At 53.5% G+C, this 22,020-nt stretch overlaps 8 protein-coding genes and 1 non-coding gene across 9 annotated transcripts; 3 read left to right on the top strand and 6 right to left on the bottom strand.

Annotated features, from left to right (window-relative positions):
* Positions 1-345: 345 nt before the first annotated feature.
* Positions 346-1,172, top strand: G6M90_00g026580 (uncharacterized protein; the record flags this gene model as incomplete). Its single annotated transcript, XM_014692443.2, has 2 exons — positions 346-401; positions 470-1,172. 2 exons carry the CDS (start codon positions 346-348, stop codon positions 1,170-1,172), a joined length of 759 nt encoding a protein of 252 aa, XP_014547929.2.
* Positions 1,173-2,019: 847 nt separating this feature from the next.
* Positions 2,020-2,104, bottom strand: G6M90_tRNA00000027. The gene has a single exon. It is a non-coding gene; the product is annotated as a tRNA-Lys (tRNA).
* Positions 2,105-2,288: 184 nt separating this feature from the next.
* G6M90_00g026570 (uncharacterized protein) lies at positions 2,289-3,354 on the bottom strand (the record flags this gene model as incomplete). The annotated part of the gene is made up of 2 exons (XM_066129969.1): positions 2,289-3,047; positions 3,106-3,354. The coding sequence occupies 2 exons, from the start codon at positions 3,352-3,354 to the stop codon at positions 2,289-2,291; spliced, it is 1,008 nt and encodes a 335-aa protein (XP_065985852.1).
* A 500-nt stretch (positions 3,355-3,854) lies between these two features.
* On the bottom strand, positions 3,855-6,033 carry YVC1_2 (Calcium channel YVC1; the record flags this gene model as incomplete). Its single annotated transcript, XM_014692445.1, has 4 exons — positions 3,855-5,587; positions 5,650-5,751; positions 5,808-5,836; positions 5,921-6,033. 4 exons carry the CDS (start codon positions 6,031-6,033, stop codon positions 3,855-3,857), a joined length of 1,977 nt encoding a protein of 658 aa, XP_014547931.1.
* An 825-nt stretch (positions 6,034-6,858) lies between these two features.
* On the bottom strand, positions 6,859-7,719 carry G6M90_00g026550 (uncharacterized protein; the record flags this gene model as incomplete). Its single annotated transcript, XM_014692446.2, has 1 exon — positions 6,859-7,719. The coding sequence occupies one exon, from the start codon at positions 7,717-7,719 to the stop codon at positions 6,859-6,861; it is 861 nt and encodes a 286-aa protein (XP_014547932.2).
* An 877-nt stretch (positions 7,720-8,596) lies between these two features.
* On the top strand, positions 8,597-9,133 carry G6M90_00g026540 (uncharacterized protein; the record flags this gene model as incomplete). The annotated part of the gene is made up of 1 exon (XM_014692447.1): positions 8,597-9,133. One exon carries the CDS (start codon positions 8,597-8,599, stop codon positions 9,131-9,133), a length of 537 nt encoding a protein of 178 aa, XP_014547933.1.
* Positions 9,134-9,676: 543 nt separating this feature from the next.
* Positions 9,677-10,403, top strand: PNC1 (Nicotinamidase; the record flags this gene model as incomplete). The annotated part of the gene is made up of 2 exons (XM_014692448.1): positions 9,677-9,742; positions 9,792-10,403. The coding sequence occupies 2 exons, from the start codon at positions 9,677-9,679 to the stop codon at positions 10,401-10,403; spliced, it is 678 nt and encodes a 225-aa protein (XP_014547934.1).
* Positions 10,404-10,712: 309 nt separating this feature from the next.
* On the bottom strand, positions 10,713-14,537 carry HMGR_0 (3-hydroxy-3-methylglutaryl-coenzyme A reductase; the record flags this gene model as incomplete). Its single annotated transcript, XM_014692449.1, has 2 exons — positions 10,713-11,091; positions 11,152-14,537. The coding sequence occupies 2 exons, from the start codon at positions 14,535-14,537 to the stop codon at positions 10,713-10,715; spliced, it is 3,765 nt and encodes a 1,254-aa protein (XP_014547935.1).
* Positions 14,538-17,109: 2,572 nt separating this feature from the next.
* efe (2-oxoglutarate-dependent ethylene/succinate-forming enzyme) lies at positions 17,110-18,402 on the bottom strand (the record flags this gene model as incomplete). Its single annotated transcript, XM_014692450.1, has 4 exons — positions 17,110-17,408; positions 17,479-17,610; positions 17,674-17,780; positions 17,858-18,402. The coding sequence occupies 4 exons, from the start codon at positions 18,400-18,402 to the stop codon at positions 17,110-17,112; spliced, it is 1,083 nt and encodes a 360-aa protein (XP_014547936.1).
* Between the last annotated feature and the right edge of the window lie 3,618 nt (positions 18,403-22,020).

The raw sequence follows: 22,020 nt of genomic DNA, 5'->3' as shown, positions 1-22,020 counted from the left end.
AGACAATGGATCCATATGCTCCTTGCGGATTGTTTTCTCCGTGCTGGTTACTCGTTTCCTCGGAGTATAGGAAATCGAAAGGTGCGTTTGGGATGGGCGAAAACCCTACAAAATAACAGCTTGTGCCTCTTACCGTCTACTTTTTCTTGCCCATTCAAACCCCGAAGTTGGAGATTTACGCTTCAGGCTCGTGTATCAACGGCTGAGCGTTCTTTATTTCACCTTTGGCTAGTTGTTTACTAGCATCCTCGCCATCTCTCACATTAACACGGCCTCCACTATCAGCCCCCTTTTCTGCTTATAAAACCCCGACACCTCATTGTCCTGTTTCCCATTCGACTTAACATGGCTGCGGGTTCTGGCGGCAATGGTAAGTCCCTTAGAAACAATCACGACCAAGTGTAAGTTGTCTATCCGTACGATTTGCTTTTAATGTGGCGGTGCGGGACTAATTGCAATGACAACTCAGAAGCTCCAAAGTAGGTGTCGAAAGACTTGCTGGCAGAAACCAGAGTGACGTCTGTCCAAAGTCTCCGCTGTTAATCATGAATCCCCAGGAGACGCAGCTTCTCTCTGGAGGTAGTGGAACGCAGAGTCTATGGGTAGAAACGCCATTCCCGGTCCCTAGGCCCGACATTTTTAAGTCGTCACCTACAGTCCCATTTTCTCTTCAAGAGTATCTCAATGATGAGAACGGTTTGGAGCGGTGCATAGCAGGCATGCCTGGGCAAGACCGATGCTCAAGCTCTCAAGAGCGCCAGGCTGGCCAACAAGCCTCGCAACTTGACACGCACCGTCCCTCACCAGTTGCAGTCGCCGACCCGGCAACAAACACTGGCTTTTTTGACTCGGAGTATATTGAAGTGGACTATGCGGGATTGGCGAGCGCGAGGGGCTATGAAGCAGCCACCACCACCACGACGGATGACTTGAGTGGCATGGAAAGAAATGAAGTCACATCACTTGACTCTTGGTCTACATTGTCCTGCGCCCCTTTGACCGGCTCATCATCATCATCGTCAACACATTCTTCTAGCCATTCCCTCCTCGACCCATCATATGCCCCTTGCTCAAATTCTCTTCGCTATGAATCCCTTCACCGCCAGTTACAAGAGGCAGGACTGGCTGGCCTAGGAGATGGCACGAATAGCATCCAGCTGTACCACCGGTAAGAAAGTGCCGGTCCTTGACGTGGTTGTACGCAGCAAGCGTTTTTGCTAACAAAGAAGCGGGGGTATAACAGGGCGGCTACGGTAAAGACAAAGCACGGTCGAGTGAATAAGCATCAGAGGGCACGTCGTCTGGCAGGCGATGGTAAGCGCACCACTGGAATGGAACTGTCTGCAAGGGCATTAAAACTCATAGTTGTAACAGGATAACGACGCATCTCCTCGTCCATATGTGTGTGGGGTTGTTTAGTTGACGACCTTTTGGAACTGGGAGGAAGAAATGGAGGGGGGAGGGTTTCATACTGCTATCTTAGCTACACGGGGTCTCTTGGGGCGTTGATGACACGATGTTTCTTGTAGGGAATTTTGCCAGTTGTCTTGATCAAGTGCTCCTCAGTGACGATGCCAATGATGCAGCATGGCCGGGCATGTAGAGCGGTGGCACACATGGACAACGCAAGTCATCCCGCCCGCCATGTTGTAGGGCATGCAAGACGCATGTATTACATGGCCGACGAATAGGAAGCACACCCGCCCGACTCATTAGAGCCTAATCCATCCGCAGGCCGTCTCTGTCTCCCGCCCGTCCATCCTCGGTCTCCGGGAGGGGAGGCCCCTTGCATGGCCGCCTCGCCCACACACTTTTGAACCTTGTTTCCGTCTTCTTTCCTTGGCGGTGCCAAAACCTTGCTTGAGTCATGACGGCGGCCACACATCCAACTTGGTCCACATTTTGTCAAAATTTTCCTCTCTCAAGTTCTGCATCTTGACAAGCCTTGTTAAGGGGTAATAAGGATGCCGTGTTTCAACATCGGATGACGGGACGCACCCGGACAGTTGGACTGATCCGGCCCGGTTAGCTCAATCGGTAGAGCGTGAGACTCTTACGAGTACACGAAATCTCAAGGTTGCGGGTTCGACCCCCGCATCGGGCTTTTCCTATATGAATTTGATTGAGACGGTGGTCCTGTGATCTCTTTTTTTGATCATCTTTTTGATTAATTTTTTGCCTTTGTGTGTGTGATTCCGCGATGAAGAAAAATATCAACCTGCACGAGTGAAGGGTTTTCCACGTTTGGCAGTGACACGATCTGCCACAAACTTGGCCCCTGGATCGACCTACACGTCTTGCCTGTCCATGTCCGCCCCCCCATCCTCTGAAGTTTGCATTGCCAAATCTCGCAGACTTGTGGATTTCGCCGCTGCCATCTGCTTGGCAGAAATGTCCGAACCATCAACCACCTCGTCAACACGGTCCCCTCGTCCGTGTCTCCCGCGCTGCCGACGGACCACGATGGCCCTGAGACCCGGGATCCCGCAGCAGATGATGCCCGTCATGGTGCCCACGGCCGACAGCAAAGACATGTAGCTGCTGGAGTAGGCGAAGTCGGGGCCGACCGCGTCGTGCAGCGCCTTCATCCGAAAGGCGGACACTGCGAGCACGCTGCTCCCATCAGCATCCGCGAGCCTTTTTGTTCCCGGGCGCCAGTGAAGAACATACATTGCCCCCGCGTCCAAGACGACAATGGCAGCCAGACGGCCCTGCAGAGGCAGCTTCAACCGCATCACGTACACGGCCGGAACGGCTAGTACGGCAACGTCCAACGCCAGGCCGAGAGACTCAAACGCCATAAAGGACGCGGCCTGGTCCCCGCATGTGCCTGCCATGTTCTTGTCCCAGGTGGCCGCCAGCGGCGTGCACATCAGGAACACCTGGAGCACCGAGGCCCCGGCCAGCAGGGCACACAGGACCATGAGCATAACCAGCCCGCGTCTGGCGGCTCTGAACACCCCGAAAAGCCTGCTGAGCAGCAGGCAGGCCGAGATGCGGACGAGGCTGTTGGCAACGCTCCAGAGCGCCTCGGCGACGAGCAGCGACTACGTAGATGGGTTAGCGTCATGCCCGTTGCGGACGAGGCTGCATCGTCATACGTACCTTGGCCATGTGTTCCAGCTGCGTGGCGGACATGTCTGTTTCGTGGCTGCCCTGGCCCTCGTCTACAATGGCCCACGTCGACAGCGAGACAAGAGCCGCGGACAGTAGGAACGACGCCGCGACGAGGCCGTCGTCGGTTTTGAATTCGCCGAGGACGAGGACCGGCAGGGCAGTCGATGCGAATCCGAGAGATGTCAAGGCCCAGCTGATGCCGAGTGTGCACTTTGCAAGAGGAGTGTATCCAGACATGGTGATGCTCTGCGCAGCACGCAGACATGGTATGCCCAAAGTCTTTGGCAGGAATTACACATGGAGGGGAACCAAATGGTTTAAAGGGCAAAAGGACGTGTGCAGAAGCCCAATTGGGCAATGGAATCTCATCGAGGCCATGCCCGAAAGGTGAGGCGGAAATGCCTGCTTTCCATTTACAAGGCGACACGGCGGCGAAGTCACGGCCAGCGAATTTTGTTCTTTCCACAGGGCAGCTTGGCGATTGCGGCAATGAGGGCGGGCGGTGCAGACACGCTTTGTCAGACGGATTCCTTGACCAATTGAATCACACATCACATTGACAGACGGGGTGTCATGACAAGTTGCAGAGAAAGATGAGGCTGTCCATCTACCGTCGTGTGCACCTATTACTGAACCCTAGCTCGTCTAGATCCCCTTTTCTAATGCACCGGCAAACCGAAAAAAAAAACCCCCCCAATAAATACAAGCAAAAAATACATGTATACACACAGCCCAGCTCACACCTGAAACCGCAACGGCGACCTCCTCCTCGGCCTCGCGCGCGGATACTCCCTCCGGCCGGCCCACAGCTTGGGCCTCCGCAGCCGCGACCTCGGCACGTCCCCGGACAGGGTGGACATGACGTCGTCCTCCAAGACGGGCACGTCGTCGACGGGGTCGAGCAGGTGGATGCGCGCGGAGACGTCGTCGGGCAGCGGCGCGGTGAAGACGCCCTGGATGTCGCCGTGGGGCGAGAAGCCGGTGAAGCGCCAGCCGAACAAGAGGCCGGGCGAGCGCCGGCGGTGGCGCTTGTTCTCGGCGGCCCACAGGCGGCGGCGCTCAAAGATGCTAATGGCCACGAGGAGCGGCCCGTTGAGCACACGTATGACGGCGACGTTGATGGTGTGGAAGACGCGCGGCGAGACGAAGAACTTGAGCGGCAGCACGGCCAGCACGGCCAGCATGTTGAAGGGCGGCGGGTAGGCGAAGAGCGAGTCGCTCTTGACGCCCTCGAAGGTGAGGACGGTGCGGCGGAAGCGAATCTCGGCGGCCTCGTTGGCGACAATGTGCGAAAAGGTGTTTGTCAGGATGGCCACGAGGATGGTCAGGAAGAGCGTGTTGCCGAGGAAGGCAAAGGCGATCATGAGCGCGGGGCCGAGCACAATGTTGAAGCGCACCGACTCGGCGATGCCCGTGCCGTCGAGGCCGAACCAGATCCAGAGCAGCCACTTGCCGACGGTTGGCCACGCCGGCGGCGGCGCTGCCGTCGACGTCTGGTCCGTCTGCCCGGCGTCGTAGAGCCACAGCAGCGCGAGGAGGAAGCCCAGGAAGCACCACACGGCCAGGAAGGTCAGCAGCGTAAAGTCCCTCATCATGGCGTGGAGCGAGATGAAGACAATGTTGTGCGGCATGACGTTGAAGGCGATGCGCGTGAGCAGGACGGGCGCCGCCACGCAGAGAATGTGCAGGCCGTAGCCGTTGGGCAGGCGGCCGGCCAGGACGTCGTAGGCGCGGCCCAGGACGTAGGCGGCGTAGATGGCGACAAAGGTGACGTCGAGGAAGGACCAGAGGCTCTGCGAGTGCAGCTCCCAGCCGTGCTCGATGACGGACGCAAACTCCTGCAGCACCCAGCCCGCCGTGTAGACGGCAAAGGCGAGCTCCCACTGGCTCGAGGCGGCCTGCTGGTTCGTCATGGTCATGACGTACAGCAGGACGAGGACCATGAACTGCACCATTTCGATGAGGGCGCGGACCCGGGGCACGATGAGGCGCCGGTGGTTGAGGATGCGCGACTCCCGCGGGTCGTAGAGCTGGATCGGACGGTGCTTGTAGTGGTCGGGGAGGATGTCCATGAAGGACAGCGGCGTGTAGACGACCTTGCCCATGTGGACGGCCTCGACCAGCCGCTGGCAGGCGGCCGAGCTGATGAAGGCCTTGCTCTCGGAGAGAATGGCCAGCTCGAGCGCCGTGAGCTTCCTCTCGTGGCCGCCGCGTCGCTGGATGGGCCATTGGAGGTAGCGGCCCTCGCGCTCAACCTCGTACGGCGCGCCGTCAAAGGGATCAAACCCCTCAACGAGGATTTGGGCCAGGAGCAAGAGGCCCTCGTTTCCGGGGTTGTCCTCGTGGAAGCGTCGAATGACACGGGTCGCCACGAGCTCGCAGAGGGTGGCGCGGGCTCGGTTGACGCTTTGTGTGGCGAGTCCGGACTGCGACTTGAGGAAGAAGACGCGGTTGGCGAGGAGGCAGTACACTGGAAGGAGGGAGACACTCAGTTTTCTTTTTCCCTTGGGCGACGAGGCGGACGGCTCTTACCAATGGATATATTCTGCGTTTCGTAGAGTCGGTCGACGAGGGGCCTGACAATGAGTGCGTTGAGACTTGGCTGGCGGAAGTGGTCCAGCGTGTACGGATCATCTGCCAAGTTGTGTGAGATGGGACGACATCACGACAGCACCAGACAGTGAGCGTACCTATACTGGCGAGAACCAGGCGTCTCACTCTATAACAGCACACTTAGCTAATTATGACCCAACTGAGAGGGAAGAAGAAGAAGAAGAAAAGAAAAAGGAGGGGCCTGTCGTACCGATGGAGTGTCACGTAAACAGACTCGGGCTCACACTCGTCGGGCTCAAGCAGGTCGACTTCAGGTTCCTCGGCGGCCCTCTCATCGCTCATCCAGTCCTCCTGTGAATCCATTCTCACAAAGTCCGCGCAAAAGTGAAGCTGATGGAACCATCTCAGTGCACAGAGCCAAGCCTCGCGCGCTCGCTCAGCTATATACGTCAAAAGTCGACGATGTTGAGGTGGTGAAGAGGGTGGCCGGAGGGCAGGTATTTAAGAGGGGCCCGGGATGACAGTCGCATGCCGCACGTCGCCGTCGGCGAGGCCATGCACGATGATGCCTTGACGTCATGTATAGTGCGGTGGGTTCGCTTCGTTTGTCTGTTGTGCTCGCACGTAGTGGCGATTTTTTCACCTGCGTTTTCATCGTCATCTCGTTCTTTTTGGCGGATGCTGAATGCAAGGTGGGCCAAGCCAGTTGAACGAGGAGCAACCTGCACCTTGTGTCCAATGGATGGATGGATGCATCCTCGCCGTCGACCAACTTTTGGCGAGGCCGAATTCCAGAGTTTGACCCGGCTCCGTGACATGCGTTGCGCATTGATCATCTGATGCGATGGACTGGGCCGTCGGGCGGCTGCGAAACCAATAATTGCCGTGAACCAATACACTGGGCCGATATCTCGGGTTGCACCAACACTCCCTGTCCTGGGAAACCATGTTGCGTCCCTGCAATTTGAACGATTTGATTATGTCAACAATGTAGCACGAACAAACGAGTCGCCATTTTCGCTCCTTCTCACATAATCGGCTGACGCCTGCGGTGGCCAAGTACACTGGTCGATTGGGTTGCCGCAACCTATCGCTTGCTTGCTCTGGAAATATAAAATATACCAATTAAAAAAGGAAGAAAGGAAGAAAAAATCACCACCATGACAGTCCCAAGTTGTTGAATCGGAGCTACCAGCCCCGATCCTCCACCATCTGCGTCCAGTTTAGCCTCTTGCTCTCACAAGGCACGAGCAGCTTCTTCAGCATGGGACGCCACCACTTCTCAATCCCGTGGCCAAGCTTCATCGCAAAGGCGTACTCTGCATACTCCGGGAAGAAGCCGCTCCTCCCCCAATCCACAATGCCAGTCAGCCGTCCATTCTCAACCATGATGTTGCGCGGTGACAAGTCGCCGTGCGTGAGGACAAATCTGTTTGCTGTGCCGGCAGCCTTTGCCTTTTCGCGCGACTTCTCCAGGAACCGGCGCATTCTCCGCATTGTGAAGTCGGACTCCTTGGCCCGATCCAAACACCACGTGTCAAAGGCTTCTTCATCCTCAAACGGGCCTATGTAGTTTTGTTGCAGTCGATCGTAGACATTGTACGTGGGCTGTTTGTCAACCCGTCCGATGTACGGCTGGGTGCAGCTTCTCATGATGGTGAATTGCTCATGCAGCTGTTTCTTGATGGATTTCCTTTCCGCCTTGCTGAGCTTGTCCCATACGGTGTCCAATGACTGTCCGGGTACCCTTTCGGCCACCATGATGCGTGCCAGCGGCCTTTTGGGCTTCATGGTCACGACGTCGTAACACCCGCGGACTTTGGGCGCCAGGATGCCGTGCGTTGCAGCATACTGCATCATGTCTGCTTCAGAGCGCGCGAGCGAGTCTTTACACCCGATTTTGAGGGCTAGGATATCTCCGTTTGACGTGGTATGTTCGAAGACGCGTGGGCCCACAAAGTAATAGAGTAATGGGAGGTTCTTGTCGACAGCATCTGCATAGGTGAGCTTGCTGATTGCGGCGACATCTTCATCTATGGACTCGGCCATGTTGTTCCGGTAATGCGCCCCAGTCAGAACCAGCGTCTTCTCGAGACTCAGAGTTTCGCGGGTAGTTGGGAAAGGAGAGGATATGATGTGATGCACAGCTTCGGCCTCACCAGACGACCAACACATTGGCAGGTGTCACGTGGCTCCCTCTGCCGCCGGGATTAAGCGCTGACCCCTGAACGGCCCGTCGTTGCTTGTGCCATCTGACAATCCATCAATTGATGTCTCGTCAATACAAACGACAAACGACCAGAAGTGCCCGACCAACAGATTTCGTGCTTCCAAGGCGGCGTCCTTTCCAGGCCTTTGCCGCCCGCTTCACGTAAACCATGGCCCTCGACTGTGGCCGACTCTTTTTTGAAAACGTCTGAGCTAACAAATCCAGACGGGTTGCCGAGTTTCGCGGAAGCATTGCTGCCGCAAATGACCAGAATAACACATTACGCACCAAGCCCCGTTGCGATGGCAAATATAAACGTCTTCCGGAACCAACAGCAAAGGGCCTGAGACATGGTCGCGTAAACGCCGTACAATATGACCAGCAGCATGGCCTGTCTTCCAATGTTATCCGCGTATCCTGAGCCTGGTGGTACACGACTAGACATGTTCACTTTGCTGGGTGCCGTTTTGCTGTCGCCAACCTATGGCGACTTGATGGAGGAGAAATGTATAAAATCCCGAGCCAGTCTCGGAGTGAAGTCATGAATCAATCAATATCTTTAAACCCCATGAACCATTCCTAGTCAACGCTGTCAAAGCAACTCGTATCCAATAAGCGCTCTTTTGTTCCATCTACTTTACTTTGCCTTTCAGAACCACGGTCTCAACTCTTATCAACATATCAGTCGGGCACTCGTCTTCGAAACCTCTCCAAGAGATGCAAGACGACCGTCTTCCGCTGTGTAGAGTTGCATTTGAGGGCGAACGAACAGCTCACTGGGCTCTGTTCATCCCGGAAGAAATTGGAAGCCACGAAGGCACTCTGGTCCATATTGGAGTAGAGAAGGCAGCCAGCTGCGGATCCAATCGCACATCCAAGAGCACTGGCAAGGTGGAAAAGTACGTCCTCAGATGTCACGAATTCCGAATGATGGGAAGTGGTGCCCAGTCTTGCTTCCCCATTGCCAATGCCTATTCCACTGAGTCTGAGCTGCGTCGAGCCGCCGAGGAGGTTTTCAAACGCAAATCGTACAATCTCTTGACCAACAACTGCCAGCATTTCTGCATCGACGTGGTTACTTACTGGCATAAAATATGCCCACAGTCGGTCCCTCGTTCGGCCGTAGAGGACGTTTTGGCTCGCGCCCAAGGTGTCACCAACATTTCTTACATGCTTCGACGAACTCAACTCAACAAGGAGAGGACAAAGCCAGAAAACGACCGTGGTGACCGGCCACGATTTTCTATCGACTGACGGGCTGCCGGTTTACACTCGGCAGTATTCTGCGACAATGATGTGGCAACAGGCATGACTTGTTGTCGACGGCTTATTTCTGTGTTGTGGTTTGGGATGGATCTGCTTGTCAGGCTGTTGCTGATTTCCTGGTGCAATCTGAATTGTTCTGTCAAGTTTCATTTTGGAGAGCATGCCGAGTAAGACATATGTCATTTGGAGAGAAAAAACCAACCCAAGCATTTTAGTAGCTAGTTTACACTGATTCCTATAGAAACATTGAATCTATATTCGTCAGTGTCTCAGAACTCCCAAAGGGTTCCTTGAAACTGCCCCTTTCTCAGTTTCACGCATGAGATGAAAGTTTCCAACTACAGTACTAAACCACCTTTTTATTTCGCCAAAAGAACAATTCACAAGTTAGACTGACAATATCAAACGGCAATCAAAATATATACACATCCTTCCGACGGACCCCCCACCCATCAACACCCACCACAAAACCACCATCGCCACTCACTCCCACTCACCAACTCCCCCCTCACCCTCACCCTAACCACCACCATGGCCGAAAAACAATTCAAACCAGCCCTCATCGTAGTCGACTTCCAAGAAGACTTCTGCCCGCCCGTCCGTCCCCCCGCGCCCCCGCACCTATCCGCCCTCTGACCGCTCGCAGAACGGCGCCCTCGCCGTCCCCGCCGGCCGCACCATCGCCCCCGCCGTCAACACGCTCCTCGCGCTGCCGTTCCCCCTCAAAATCGCCACCCGCGACTGGCACCCCCGCACCCACGTCTCCTTCGCGAGCAACCACCCGTCCTCGGAGCCATTCACCTCCCGCGCGACGATACGCCACCCCTCGGACCCGTCCCGCTCCTACACGACGACCCTCTGGCCCGTCCACTGCGTCCAAAACACCCCCGGGGCGCAGCTCGTCCCCGAACTCGACCTCTCGCAGGTCCACCAAGTCATCGACAAGGGGCAGGATGACCGCGTAGAAATGTACTCTGCGTTCCATGACCCCTTTCACGTGAGCGACAGCGGGCTGGCCAAGAAGTTGAGGGAGGAGCACGTGACGCACGTGTACGTCGTCGGTTTGGCGGCCGACTTTTGCGTAAAGGCCACGGCCGAAGATGCCGTTGCCGAGGGGTACGAGACGTACATCGTGGAAGAGGCGACGAAGCCCGTGGCGCCCGATGCGTGGGAGACTTGCAGGGAGGGAATTTTGGCAAAGGGGGTCAAGATGATTTCCATTCACGGGGACGACGTTGCCAGAGTAAAGGCGCTATAGGGAGAATACAAGCAAAGTGCAAACGCCTTGGTTTGAATTCAACCAGCTGACGGCTTACAAGAGAGACTACAATGGCTGCCCAGAGAATGTCCATCACCACTCGGTATTATATATATGTATATACGTAATTCTATGTGGGTGCTTTTTTACTCTTTGAGCCTGCTTTCAGCCTGTTCAAAGACAACGAAAAAAACTCCCGAGATGCGAAATATTAAACTCCTGCCAATACCATGCTGATGCCCATTTTTGCACTGTACCAGGCCTCTCTTGGAGATCTCCTCTGGTGGGGTCGATGGCGAAAATTTGCAACTATCGCTTCGCTCTCTGCTGTGCAGCAGCGCTCTTAGACTTATCCTGAGCATTTGTCATGGCTAGGGAAACAGGGGTCATGGGAGGAGGAGCAGGCGTGCCAGTTCTCGAGGGGGCGGCGCTTCTGTTGTGCTGCATGTGCGCCTTGACAAGGTGACCGGCCTGGAGTGCGCTGCAAAGGGATAATTCACCGGCCAAGACCGCAGCACCGATAATTCGTGCAAGTCGTCGAGCATTGTCGCCAGGGTTTGTTGGGTGTGGACCCCTGACACCAAGCATGTCGAGCATAGCACTCTGAGGCTCCAGGATTGTTCCGCCGCCCAGGGTGCCGACTTCGAGCGAGGGCATGGAAACGGCGATCTGGAGGGACCCATGAAGACTAGAAAGATGCACATGTTAGAACGAAAACGCCACAAGTTTTAAGAAATTGAAAACTCACTTCTTCATTGTGGTAATGCAGTTGGCACTCTCCACCACTTGGGCAGGGTCTTGGCCAGTGGCAAGGAAGATTGCAGCGACAATATTAGCAGCGTGCGCGTTGAAACCACCAATGGAACCAGCCATGGCAGATCCGATCAGGTTCTTAGCAACATTGAGCTCAACCAAAGCATCGACATCACTCTTCAAGACGGACTTGACGATATCGGCAGGAATGATGGCCTCAGCAACAATTCCCTTGCCGCGACCGTCGATCCAGTTCATGGCAGCCGGCTTCTTATCAATGCAAAAATTGCCCGACACCGTGACAATATTCATGTCCTCAAATCCACCCTCAGTAGACATGACATTAAGTGAGTGTTCAACGCCCTTAGAAATCATATTCATGCCCATGGCGTCGCCAGTCGTAGTTTTAAACCGAATATACAAGTTTGTTCCGGCCAAGGCAGTCTTCATGTGTTGCAGTCGAGCATAGCCACTCGTTGAGTCAAAGGCATCTTTCATTGTCTTTTGGCCAATCTCGGAATCCAGCCAGAGTTTAGCGGCACCAGCCCGCTCGAGGGTTTCAAAGCTGACACAAGGACCACGGGTCATGCCATCGCTAGTAAGAACAGTAATGGCACCGCCACCAGAGTTGATGGCCTTGCATCCACGGCTCGTACTAGCAACTAACACACCTTCGGTCGTAGCCATGGGAATAAAGTAGCTCTGTCCATCAATAACGAGAGGACCGGCAACACCTACAGGGAGGGGCAAATAACCAATAACGTTTTCGCAGCAGGCTCCAAACACCCGCTCCCAGTTGTAGTGCTCGTAAGGCAGTAAAGACGAATCTAATCCGTTGGTGAGCCCCGAGGTAGCCTTGGTGCGGGAAATAATAGTCCGCCGGATCTTGACGGCACGGGTGAAGTCCCTCAACGTCTTTTCAAGTGCATAACCTGGGATCTTGCCGCGCATGGACATGGTGACAACTTCTTCATCATTAAGCTCGTGGGTTCGTTTCTCGGCAATAAGTTTCTGCAGTTCTTCAATTGATCGATGCTCTGACTGGGACTCGGACCTTGCAGGCTTGACCTTGCGCATCTGGAGGCCATCACCTTCGTCATCGGTCAAGGCAGGGGTCGCGGGTTCGGTACGCATGGGTGTGGGAGGCACATATTCTCCGAGGGGCAGAGTGGCAGACTCCGTGTCATTAAATCGCTGAGCTCGGGCAAGTTCCTTGCGGTCAATACTGTGATCGGGCAAATTGGGATCCTTGATACTCCATCTGGCCACGTTGAAGAGATATCCGTTGAGGCCGACACTCAGTGCCAAAGCAACCACGATCCACTTTGACAACACAGGGTCTTCAAGACTCTTCAGGAGACTACCAACCATGCGGCCTCCAACGCCATAGTCGCCAAACTGAACAGAAGAATCATTAGAGCCGAGGCCGCTCTCGCCGAACGACGACGACAGAGCATAGTGAACCGAAGGATACTCCAGCTCGTACTTGATCGGGGTCAGGATAGTAACGCGAGTCGGCGTATTACTAGCTTGTGCAGCACTCAAAATGGCGTCCAAACCATTCTTTGCAACCTTGTAGGGGTCAACTGGTAGAGTTGAAACAACTCCTCCGAGACCGCCAGCCCAAGATCGCAGGGTGGATAGCGAGGCTGAACTACGGAAAGGAATAGTGCAAATATTGATGACGTTGATGAGAAAAAATCCCGAAACCATGAGCACCTTGAACTTGGGAACGGTGCTGCTCCTCATGCGGCCAAACAACGTGGTGTCTTTGGATCCAGAGCTATTGGACTGGGCCCAGTCGTCATTGCTCTGGGCCACGTTTTCGGCAATACGGCGGCTGACACCATCAGCTTCCAGGGCCATGCGCATATCGTAGTGTCGCTTGATGCGGTTGATTTCAAGCTTAATGCTGAGAATAGCGGTATAGAAAGTGAAAAGCAAGATGCAATCAAAGAACAAAATCCAGGCAGCCAGGAAGCAGAACTGTTGGAGACCGCCCTGAACTCCCGACGCAGCACCAATGGTGAGGATTGCTATTTCAATGGCATAGTCACGCAGAATCTCGTAGCCCTTGTCCTTGATAGCGGCTTGAATGGCATATGAAATGACATTTTGAGACTGAGTGCGTTCATCGGATTTCCTGCCAGGCTTGGCATCACGAGCTTGGGTACGGCGATGCTCGACAGCATGACTCAAAACTGCTCTTGTGAGAACAATATTCTTCTCAAAGCCGATGGTCACAACCAAGAATGGCAATCCCTCAGACAAGAGAATGACACTAATAGGAACTCCGAGCTTCGTAGTGACAGCCAGGCCAAAGAGGAAGGCAAACACGGATGAGAAGAGAGTGCTCATGCCCAACCAAAAGTTAGAGCCCATCCGTCTCATGGAGAGAAAGAGGGACACAAAGGTTAGATGCATAGAGAGATATCCGAGGACCATGATGACAATGTCAAGAGTCTCGGCATTTTTGAGCAGATCGATGAATTCCACCCAAGCGTTGCTAAGCCACTGGACAATGGTATTGCGGGTGTTGACCTTGGCTGCCTTCATAATCCACATCTTCTTTTCGCGGCCATGATGTGTAACAATTTCTTCTGCTTGCTCATCGGGGATTTCCTTTGCGGCTGAAACAAACTCAGGCGCCTGCTTCTTGGGAACAGAGTAGGCGAGGATGCTGTCCAAGGTGTAAGTGTTGAAGGAGTTCTCGGTAACAGGGAGAGGTGTAATCGAGAGGTTCTGAGGCGTGGGAACGACATGGGATCGAGGAGCGGAGCTGGAGGAATCAGTCGAGGAGGTATCGGGGAAGACAAAGGTGAGGAGTGCCAAGTGGTTGGCGTCAGCCACGGAGGCAACGTCTTGTTCGATCCCTTGCCATTTCCACTGGGTGTCGGGGCCAGCGATGAGGTCCCTACTGCCTTCAACCAGAGATGACCAGTCGGCTTTGCCCAGACTCACGGGGCCCTCAAAGAGACTGTCTTGGATCAAACCGACGTAGGACGTGCTGGCTAGGACGGCAACAATGACGACGGTATGGATGGGATGGGAACATGCGACTCTGGACAGAAGCTGCAGCAGGGGCGCAAGCTTCTTGCCAATACGGGAGGGGGCAGCTGAGCTCTGAGAGCGGTCAGGCTCCCCTCGAAATCGGGTCGGCAGAAATGAGGAAGATATCATGTCGACGCGATCGGAGAAGGTGACTCGGAGGTTCGGTTTACGACATTTGTTCTTGGGTGAATTCTCGGCAACAGCTCGGTCTACACAGAGAGCGGGTTTTCTGTAAGCAGATGAAAACGACGTTGACGACGGAGAGTCTCGTTGGTCCAGCAGGTGTTGACCCCGCGTCATCCTGCGGATAACAAGAGTCGAAGTGGCCATGATGCACCAGCGAGGGACACGAGCATCTGAGCGAGAAGCTGTAACGGGCTGGGACTAGGAGCTTGCTGGGTATTCGCTCAACGGAGAAGATTTGACTAGTCCAAACGAACCCGAACAAGGAAATGCAATGCTATTTACTTACCTCGATTGATGCAGGTCAGCCGTCGACGGCACGACAAGGATGGAGGAGGGCTGTTGCTGTCGGCTTGGATTGACTGATGGCGGATGATGTGGTGGCGGTCCAAAAAAACTATTGTGGTGGTGAAAGGAGGGAGCGCGGGGCCAATGCAGGTGCGCGAAGTCCGGGAGAAAGCTGGACCCTGAATAGACAAGGCAGAGAACAATAGCAACGGACGAGCCAATTGGCAGCAGACCACAACACAGCAATGAAGGGCGTGGGAAGAGGGGAATAGAGGGATGGACGGGAGATTGGAAGTGAAGGTGAAAATCAAGGAAATGAATATGGAACGGGCTGGACTGGACCGGGTCAGCAACTTTATGAGTCCCTGTCCGAACAACTCAAGCTAGAGATTGGTCAGGGGCGCCTGTTTGTAGAGCACGGAGCACGGAGTAGGCGGCTTACAGTGCAACTACGGAGCACGGAGTACCTGGGCACGCCACTGTAGATGGGTTAGGGCTATTCGAACATTCAATGTTGACATATGGACATTTGGAACCAGACATTGAGCTCGGTGAAGAAACAGTGCTGGAAACCCCGTCAAGTGATTGACTTGACAACATCTGGATGACACTGAACGTCCGGTCGGTGATGCACTTGGCACATCATTCCGGCGTTGGCTTCAACTCGCTTCAAACACAACGCAACAGACCAAGTGAACAATCCAGTGGCCATGATTCCAAAATGCCCACGGAGTATTGTATGGAGCGCTGCGTGGCTGGCGCAGGACTTGGCATCGATTGATCACAATCATGTCATGCGACATGGACTTGACCCTTTTGAACCTGCAGCAGCATGCAGCCTGGGCCAAATCCACCCAAGACCAGACAACTTCCCCTTATCGGGCCGCGGACACGCCTGGTGCCGAAATTGCTAATATGCGGCAGAAGGGGAAAAAAATCCTCACAGATCGAGCTAGTTGGGCAGCTCGATGCGATTTTTGCCGCAAATTGGCCGACAATCACTCCCAGATGTAGCAGGCGGTCAAGGCTGGCCAGTTTACCAAAGCTCGTTAGTTTGCCCCCCCTACGCTTGGATTGCCCGGTGTTCGCTTGAAATTGCCCTTCACCCTCCACCCATGTCATGCCAGACCTCTCGACCCAGTTTGTTCATTATCTCATGAGCGCGTCGTATGTGCGTACTGCGTATAACTGCTTATTGCAGTAACTATAGCACTGCGTACTCCATAGTCAAACGTGTCACTGACAGTTCAACCACAGGCGAAACAAAGGGCCCCGTCCACACCCACCCCATTGCTCAGCCACGGGGCTCTTCCACCATCGAGGTTGTGGGCGCATAGATGGCCCTGGATGGCGTCGAGGCTTCCATTACATCCTACAAGTATTGCAGAGTAATACGCAGTTCAATTCTGTCTCGATGCTTCCCCCCACCTCGCTTCTGATGTTGGCCTGCTCCATCCCTAAAGCATCCACTTTGGAAATGTCATCCAATTTATCGTCATCGAACAGCTGTTGGCAGAATCGGCAGAAATACCAGTTGGTATAGAGGAAATTGATGCCTTGCGGGTGGCAGAAGTCACTGTTACCGCTTTGTCAATGGCCATGGCTGAAGCGGGTCTGTTAGCAGCTCTTCATCAACCCATCACAGTCGGCCATGCCATATTGAGCAATACTGAGCCTGGTAACAAGCATAATGGGAAGCCATGTGTTTTTTCTTTTGTTAGCAATGGCCAATGCGTCCGTCGCTTGTACAATGTGGCCATTTTTGCAACATCCAACGCCCACGTTCATTCACCCCACCTCTGACAACTCGGAACGGTTCAGAGGTGCATAGAACTCAACTATGGAGTACGGAGTTTTCCGCATTTAATCGGGTGGCCCAATGTGATTGATCCAGAGGATGGGCAGTGCCTGGGTGCTTATTGCTCTTCTACATTGACAGTGTCTGAGCTACGAGCGTAGCCAGCCAGTCGACCCATGTTTCCTCGGTCCTGCTCTCTGAATCGGAAAGTCCATGGACCCAATCTCGACGAGGCAGTAGATAACATTTGGACATAGGGCTCCGAACCTCGCACTGAGATATGCAACATGGTGCCACCGCGTGGCCTTGTGTGGCGCAGCTCTTTAATAGTGCCCATTGTCATCTGTCTAAACTAATACTAGCATTGCTGGGCTGTCATCTTCGAATACTGAGACTGTCTACTCTGTACCCTTAGTAAACCGGGTCGGGTTGGCAGAACGCTTACGGAGTCGTCTATGCGACTTATACAGGTCAGGCGCACGAGGCTTAAAACGTTCCCCACCCACATCGTTGCTTCAGCCAAAAAAACATCTTACCCAGGATTCCCCATTCGCAGAGTTTGTATGAAGGCGCAACATCAAACTATGTGAGATCCCCGGCGGAAACCGCTTTCTCCTTTGTCTTTGGAACCCATCATACCATTTCGTCTCGAAGTCTTTCCTTGCTTAGCATTTCGCAACGCCCTTCCTCTAACAACTTTGTCGTGGTGATGCGGGTCGGGTAATTCCGCAGGGCCATATTTGTGAAGTGTGTTCCGTAGTGAATACCATCAGCTGGCTCCTGGGAACCATTGAATCCAGGCAGTGGTTTGACCATGGCCCGAAAGTTCGGCTCGTGGAAATAGGCAAACGCAAAGCGCTCTCGAACATTCAGACCGACCTTGTGAGGTGTGGACTGGAGAAAGCTGTTGGTCATGTATTGCATCATGTCCCCTATACATGCCCACGGTTAGCCGAGAGCTACGAGGGGAGAGATGGAGTCGAAATCACGAGCATGACTTACCAGGGAATGCAGTGAATACGCCCGGAGTCGGCGGCACATACAACCAACCTGGCTCATCTTCCTTCATCCCAGCTACACTTTGCTTCCAGTTGGCGAACGATTCGCCTTGCTGGGGAGGTCGCACAAAAAGACCTGGTGAGATGGTAGTTAGCGGGGCCTATTTCTTCATCAGACTCGGAGAAGCCGTATCCATACCCCCGACCTCGTCTTGAGCTGCTATTACTAGCAAACCATAGTCTGTATGAGATCCAATGCCACGACCAGCCTTGCCTTTCCCGTTGGTTCGGTGTCTCGCAGGGAACCTGATGCCGAGAAAATGAGAGCTTTAGTATCATCACACCTGTTGCGAATGCAGTTCAAACCATGTCTACTAACGTACCTGAGAACTCGCATGTGGTGCCACCCGTCGTCGGTGTACTTGGTCAAGGATCCCTGCGGCACATCAAGCCCCAGCTCGATTAGCTGGAGGACCTTGTCGCCACTGGACCCCATGTCTGCCATGTAGTTGAGCATAGGGCTCTTCATACGGTTGTCTAACCAGGGACAAGGGCCATGGCATGGCCACTTCTCCAAAACTCTGGGGTCCTCGGGGTGTAGGTCTTTTGTTACGGTGAAAATCTCCGAATAGTCGGCAACGCCCGCAGTAATTTCTTCTCCGGAGGCAACATAGCCTGCATAACTACATTCGTTCACGCAGGCTTGCTTCTGCAGCGGCGTTGCCTTGAAAAAGTCTCTACTGGCGGCATTGGCTTGGGCATATATTTGTTGCTGTGACGGCGACATGGCAATTTGCAGAATGCCGTGCCGTCTCCAGGCTCGCACCATGGCCTTGGCCATGGCCCTGTCAGAAAGTGACCCCGACAGTCTTTCAGGCAGGACAAATGTTTCCAGCTGCGCTACGGCGGCTGAGAAACCTGGCGGCATGGTTGTTTTGTGGGTAGGTTGAATAGAGTTCCTAGCCATCGGCAGCAGGGACCGCACCGTTCTTGGAAAGAATGGAGTGCTTGTACGCACAGCATCGACTGTAAGTGAAGCCATGTTAAAGAGGTACAATCGTTTTTAATGCTAATAAGATCGAAGTCAGGAACTATGCAAGTGGTTTTTATCCATATCCGTGAGTCGTCGGAGATCGGGGGGCATGTCGAGTATAAAATAGTCCACGGGTAACGGGCGAAAAGAAAATGTAACGGCATACTCTATCCGACTTTTCCAAACTCGTCGCCTTTAGTATCGGCGGATTCCTCCGGTGGCGCCTTGAACAGAAAACACTGCATACCTTATTTTTCTCGGGTAACATGAGTGGCCGACGTCTTCGGATATGATTTGAGGTTGCTCTGCCATCGCCTCTAGACATCTCGAATGGATCGAAGAAGTACGGCATGTGGGGCTAGGCTTGCAATGCGTCTAATCGGCTATTGTCTCTCAACTAAACTGCTTGAGGCAAGCTGTAGTGCGACCAAGGGCACGAAACGGTGCCTGTAGTGCCTGTAGTGCTCAGAAACAAGGTTACTTCCGTGCGAATTGAATCATCCGGTGGCCATAACCGGCCGATAAAGGAACGTGAAAGAAACATATCGAATGCTCTCCAGGGTTTGTGATTTTGACAGGCTCTTCGTTGACGTTGCAATAGGACGTAATTACGTACCTAAAGGCCTTGCGGTTCCGCACGGTGGTATAACATCATGGAGTGGCAAGAGGTGCCCAACATTAAGCTATCTATGGGTTCCGAAAAGGGTCTTTCGTCGCGTGTTACTCCTCGTTGGCTCAGAGCTGTCATATGACTAGGTCGGGCCATCGCCCAACGACATGATAAGACGCAGAGACTTGAAACTTCGCCGTCTCTAAGGTTCTCTCCGTCGTCAAAAGGCCCGATGAAGGCTAGAACACCGAAGCCGGGCCGCCGCAGCACGCAACTCGACCCAAAACCCCGATCTCATGGGAAAACTGAGATTTCTATTACGCACTAACGAAATTTACAAACGGTAAGGATCTCGTGTCATATAAAGCGGACTAGTGGCGTACAGTCTAGAATTACGTCTCCTGGTCCTTACAAACGTTGTCATGTTCCACTGATACTCAGCCATGGAGCGAAAAGGCAAAAATTATTGCCCAGTTGAGCTGTCCCCGCGTCCGTCAATTGGAGTACCGACAATTTTCGCATCCATCGAAGGAGATCTTGACGCCTTAGGAGACAGACGTATCAAGGCGATTACGCTGGCAAGGGCAGGTAGTGATGCAGTTGCCAATGTCGTGGGACGTGACAATTCTGTTGAAAGGAGGGGTTAGAGTAGTTTTGATTGGGCCCTAGCTATTTATTTCTGCAGGGCATCGACAGATCGACGTCGAAGTTATCCAATGAGTTCGAGCAAGCGGCAAGTTCGTCCAGCTCTTTGCAAACCTGTCCAGTCTTTGCTGACACACGGAGTCTTGGTCACCCCTGGGGCATTGACCCTCTCGCCCCGGCAGTGTACAATCGTGATGGCAATGAAGGAGGACCAGATGCGATACGAAGTTGCGGACCCAGGATAAGCAGGCCTTCGACGGTGTTAATGCGCTGTCGATATCTGGCAGCCGGTCAAGATGAAGTTTCACTTTCCGCGCCGAAGATTTTCTCGCCCACATACCGGACCGATGTTCGGAATGAATAATATTCGGGACTTTTAACCCCTCATAGATATAACGTCCGAGCTATACAACTCGTAATGCATGCAATGATACAGCACCAAGGGCGTACAGAGCCATCAGGGTCATGCGGCCCGAAGAGATGCCCACGTGTCACGTACCAAGGCGCTCTTGGACGCTGCACCTTCGCAGAACCAGGGTCCTCCTCTTGGACGGCCCAAGCCAAAGTTGGCCAAACTGGCTCTTCACCCGCCAGATACATGCTCAACATCGGTTTTGACGTCATTATTTACCTTGCTATATCCCGTCATCAACATCGGCGCCTATGACTTATCGTAGGGAACTCTCCATCCAGCACTAGCTACTCTGGTGACGACAGATTGGTGGTTATTTTGCCACCGGCATGATGCCTCCATCGCACACGCGGAAAGCAAGGTGAATAGTTGTGCTCCATGGCCCACAAGATTGGCATGGCATTCTGACGATCCCGTTAATCGTCGAAAATTTAGACGATCTTGACTCCTGAGGGCCATCCGAAGCTTAGAAGGTTCTAGAGAAGACGGAAACCAGCCTGTGGTTGCACACAGAATCTCAAGCAACAAGGGCGTTCGGTAGGAGCGCGGTAATACAATTGGTAGGCATAACAAACGAAGTGCACACCTCGTCTATCGCATGTGATAGAAGCATATTATGCCAAAATTTCGTGCTACGCCTCGGAATTGATCAGCCGGGTCATCCAGGCAGCTAGCAGGCGGATTTGGCCTCTTCACATAAAACTTTCTAGATGCAGAGGCTGGGGGATAAGACCAAGCATCTAATAATTCTGTTTTGCTAACTGTTATCAACTCGTCATATACTATGCGATTCGGACCTACCAAATCTGACAATGTCTTCATCCCGCAGCCAGCCAAAGCCGTCTCTTTTCAATAGGTCTCGTTCGGCAGTCTCCTTCGATCGGCACCTTCAGTCTACCGTGCCTGCAATCCAAAAGCAGCTTCTATCGATCGCGTTGATCCAAGCTTTACATTCGATCCGGCAGCGATTCGCTAGGTCCTACGGACTTGCTGTTGCAGCTTGTATCCCAATAGAAGCCAGCTACGCTGGATCTTGTGGCAGCATTGTGGTTAGTTTCGACCTTTTATTGAGAGTGGTAGGCTAAAAGACTGCATAGTATACACGAGCACCAGGATTTCTTCCGGCCCGCTTGAATCTTCAAATTCGATAGCTGCCACAGCTAAGCCTTGGTTTTTCGTTCAATCCGGCCGAATTTACTAATAGCTACATATGCTTCAGCAGCTTTCATCTGGCGGGTTGCTGCAGAACTCCTTGTCTAGTTATACCGCAAGGCTTGCTGGCGACACGCCAACCTTATCTGACGGGTAGTTTGAAAGCAGGCATTCCAGCATCTCTAGAAGCTTTTCCTAATTTGCCCTCGATACCATGAATATACCCAGGGCTCCAAGTTTGGTATCAGAGTCAGCAAAACTTCTGCCAGGAGCTTGAAGAGCAGGTTTCAGGCCTGCGTGACATCGAGGCTTCATACAAGATGGTGACTTGAGAGCTAAAGAAAGATGGTGGCAAGGACGGCAACAAGCGCGCGAGCACCGAGTCTGGCCACAGGAAGCTTGTCAAATCCAGTGGCCTCAACTGAGCCTGGCTTCAAGTTGCCAAATTGGCCGCCCGGCCCTTAGTGTAAGCTTCCAATCTAGCCTCCCAAAGCGGTGCCTGCTGCACTGGGTTTTGTTGCGTTCCGTAATTAGTCTGGTTGGCCACATGTATGAGAAGTGTGTTGAGGCCTGAATTTTCCCCTATACAGGGAGCTTTCGTGATGACATTACTACCAGATATACATACCCTAATAGACAAACGAGCCTTTGCATTTGCATTATAGTATAGGAAAAACCCCAACAACATATACTT

Source organism: Metarhizium brunneum, chromosome 1 (genome assembly GCF_013426205.1).
Source record: "Metarhizium brunneum chromosome 1, complete sequence".
Lineage (NCBI taxonomy): Eukaryota > Fungi > Ascomycota > Sordariomycetes > Hypocreales > Clavicipitaceae > Metarhizium > Metarhizium brunneum.
Note: the sequence above shows the minus strand (reverse complement) of the source record. Positions and strands in the feature narration are given on the sequence as shown.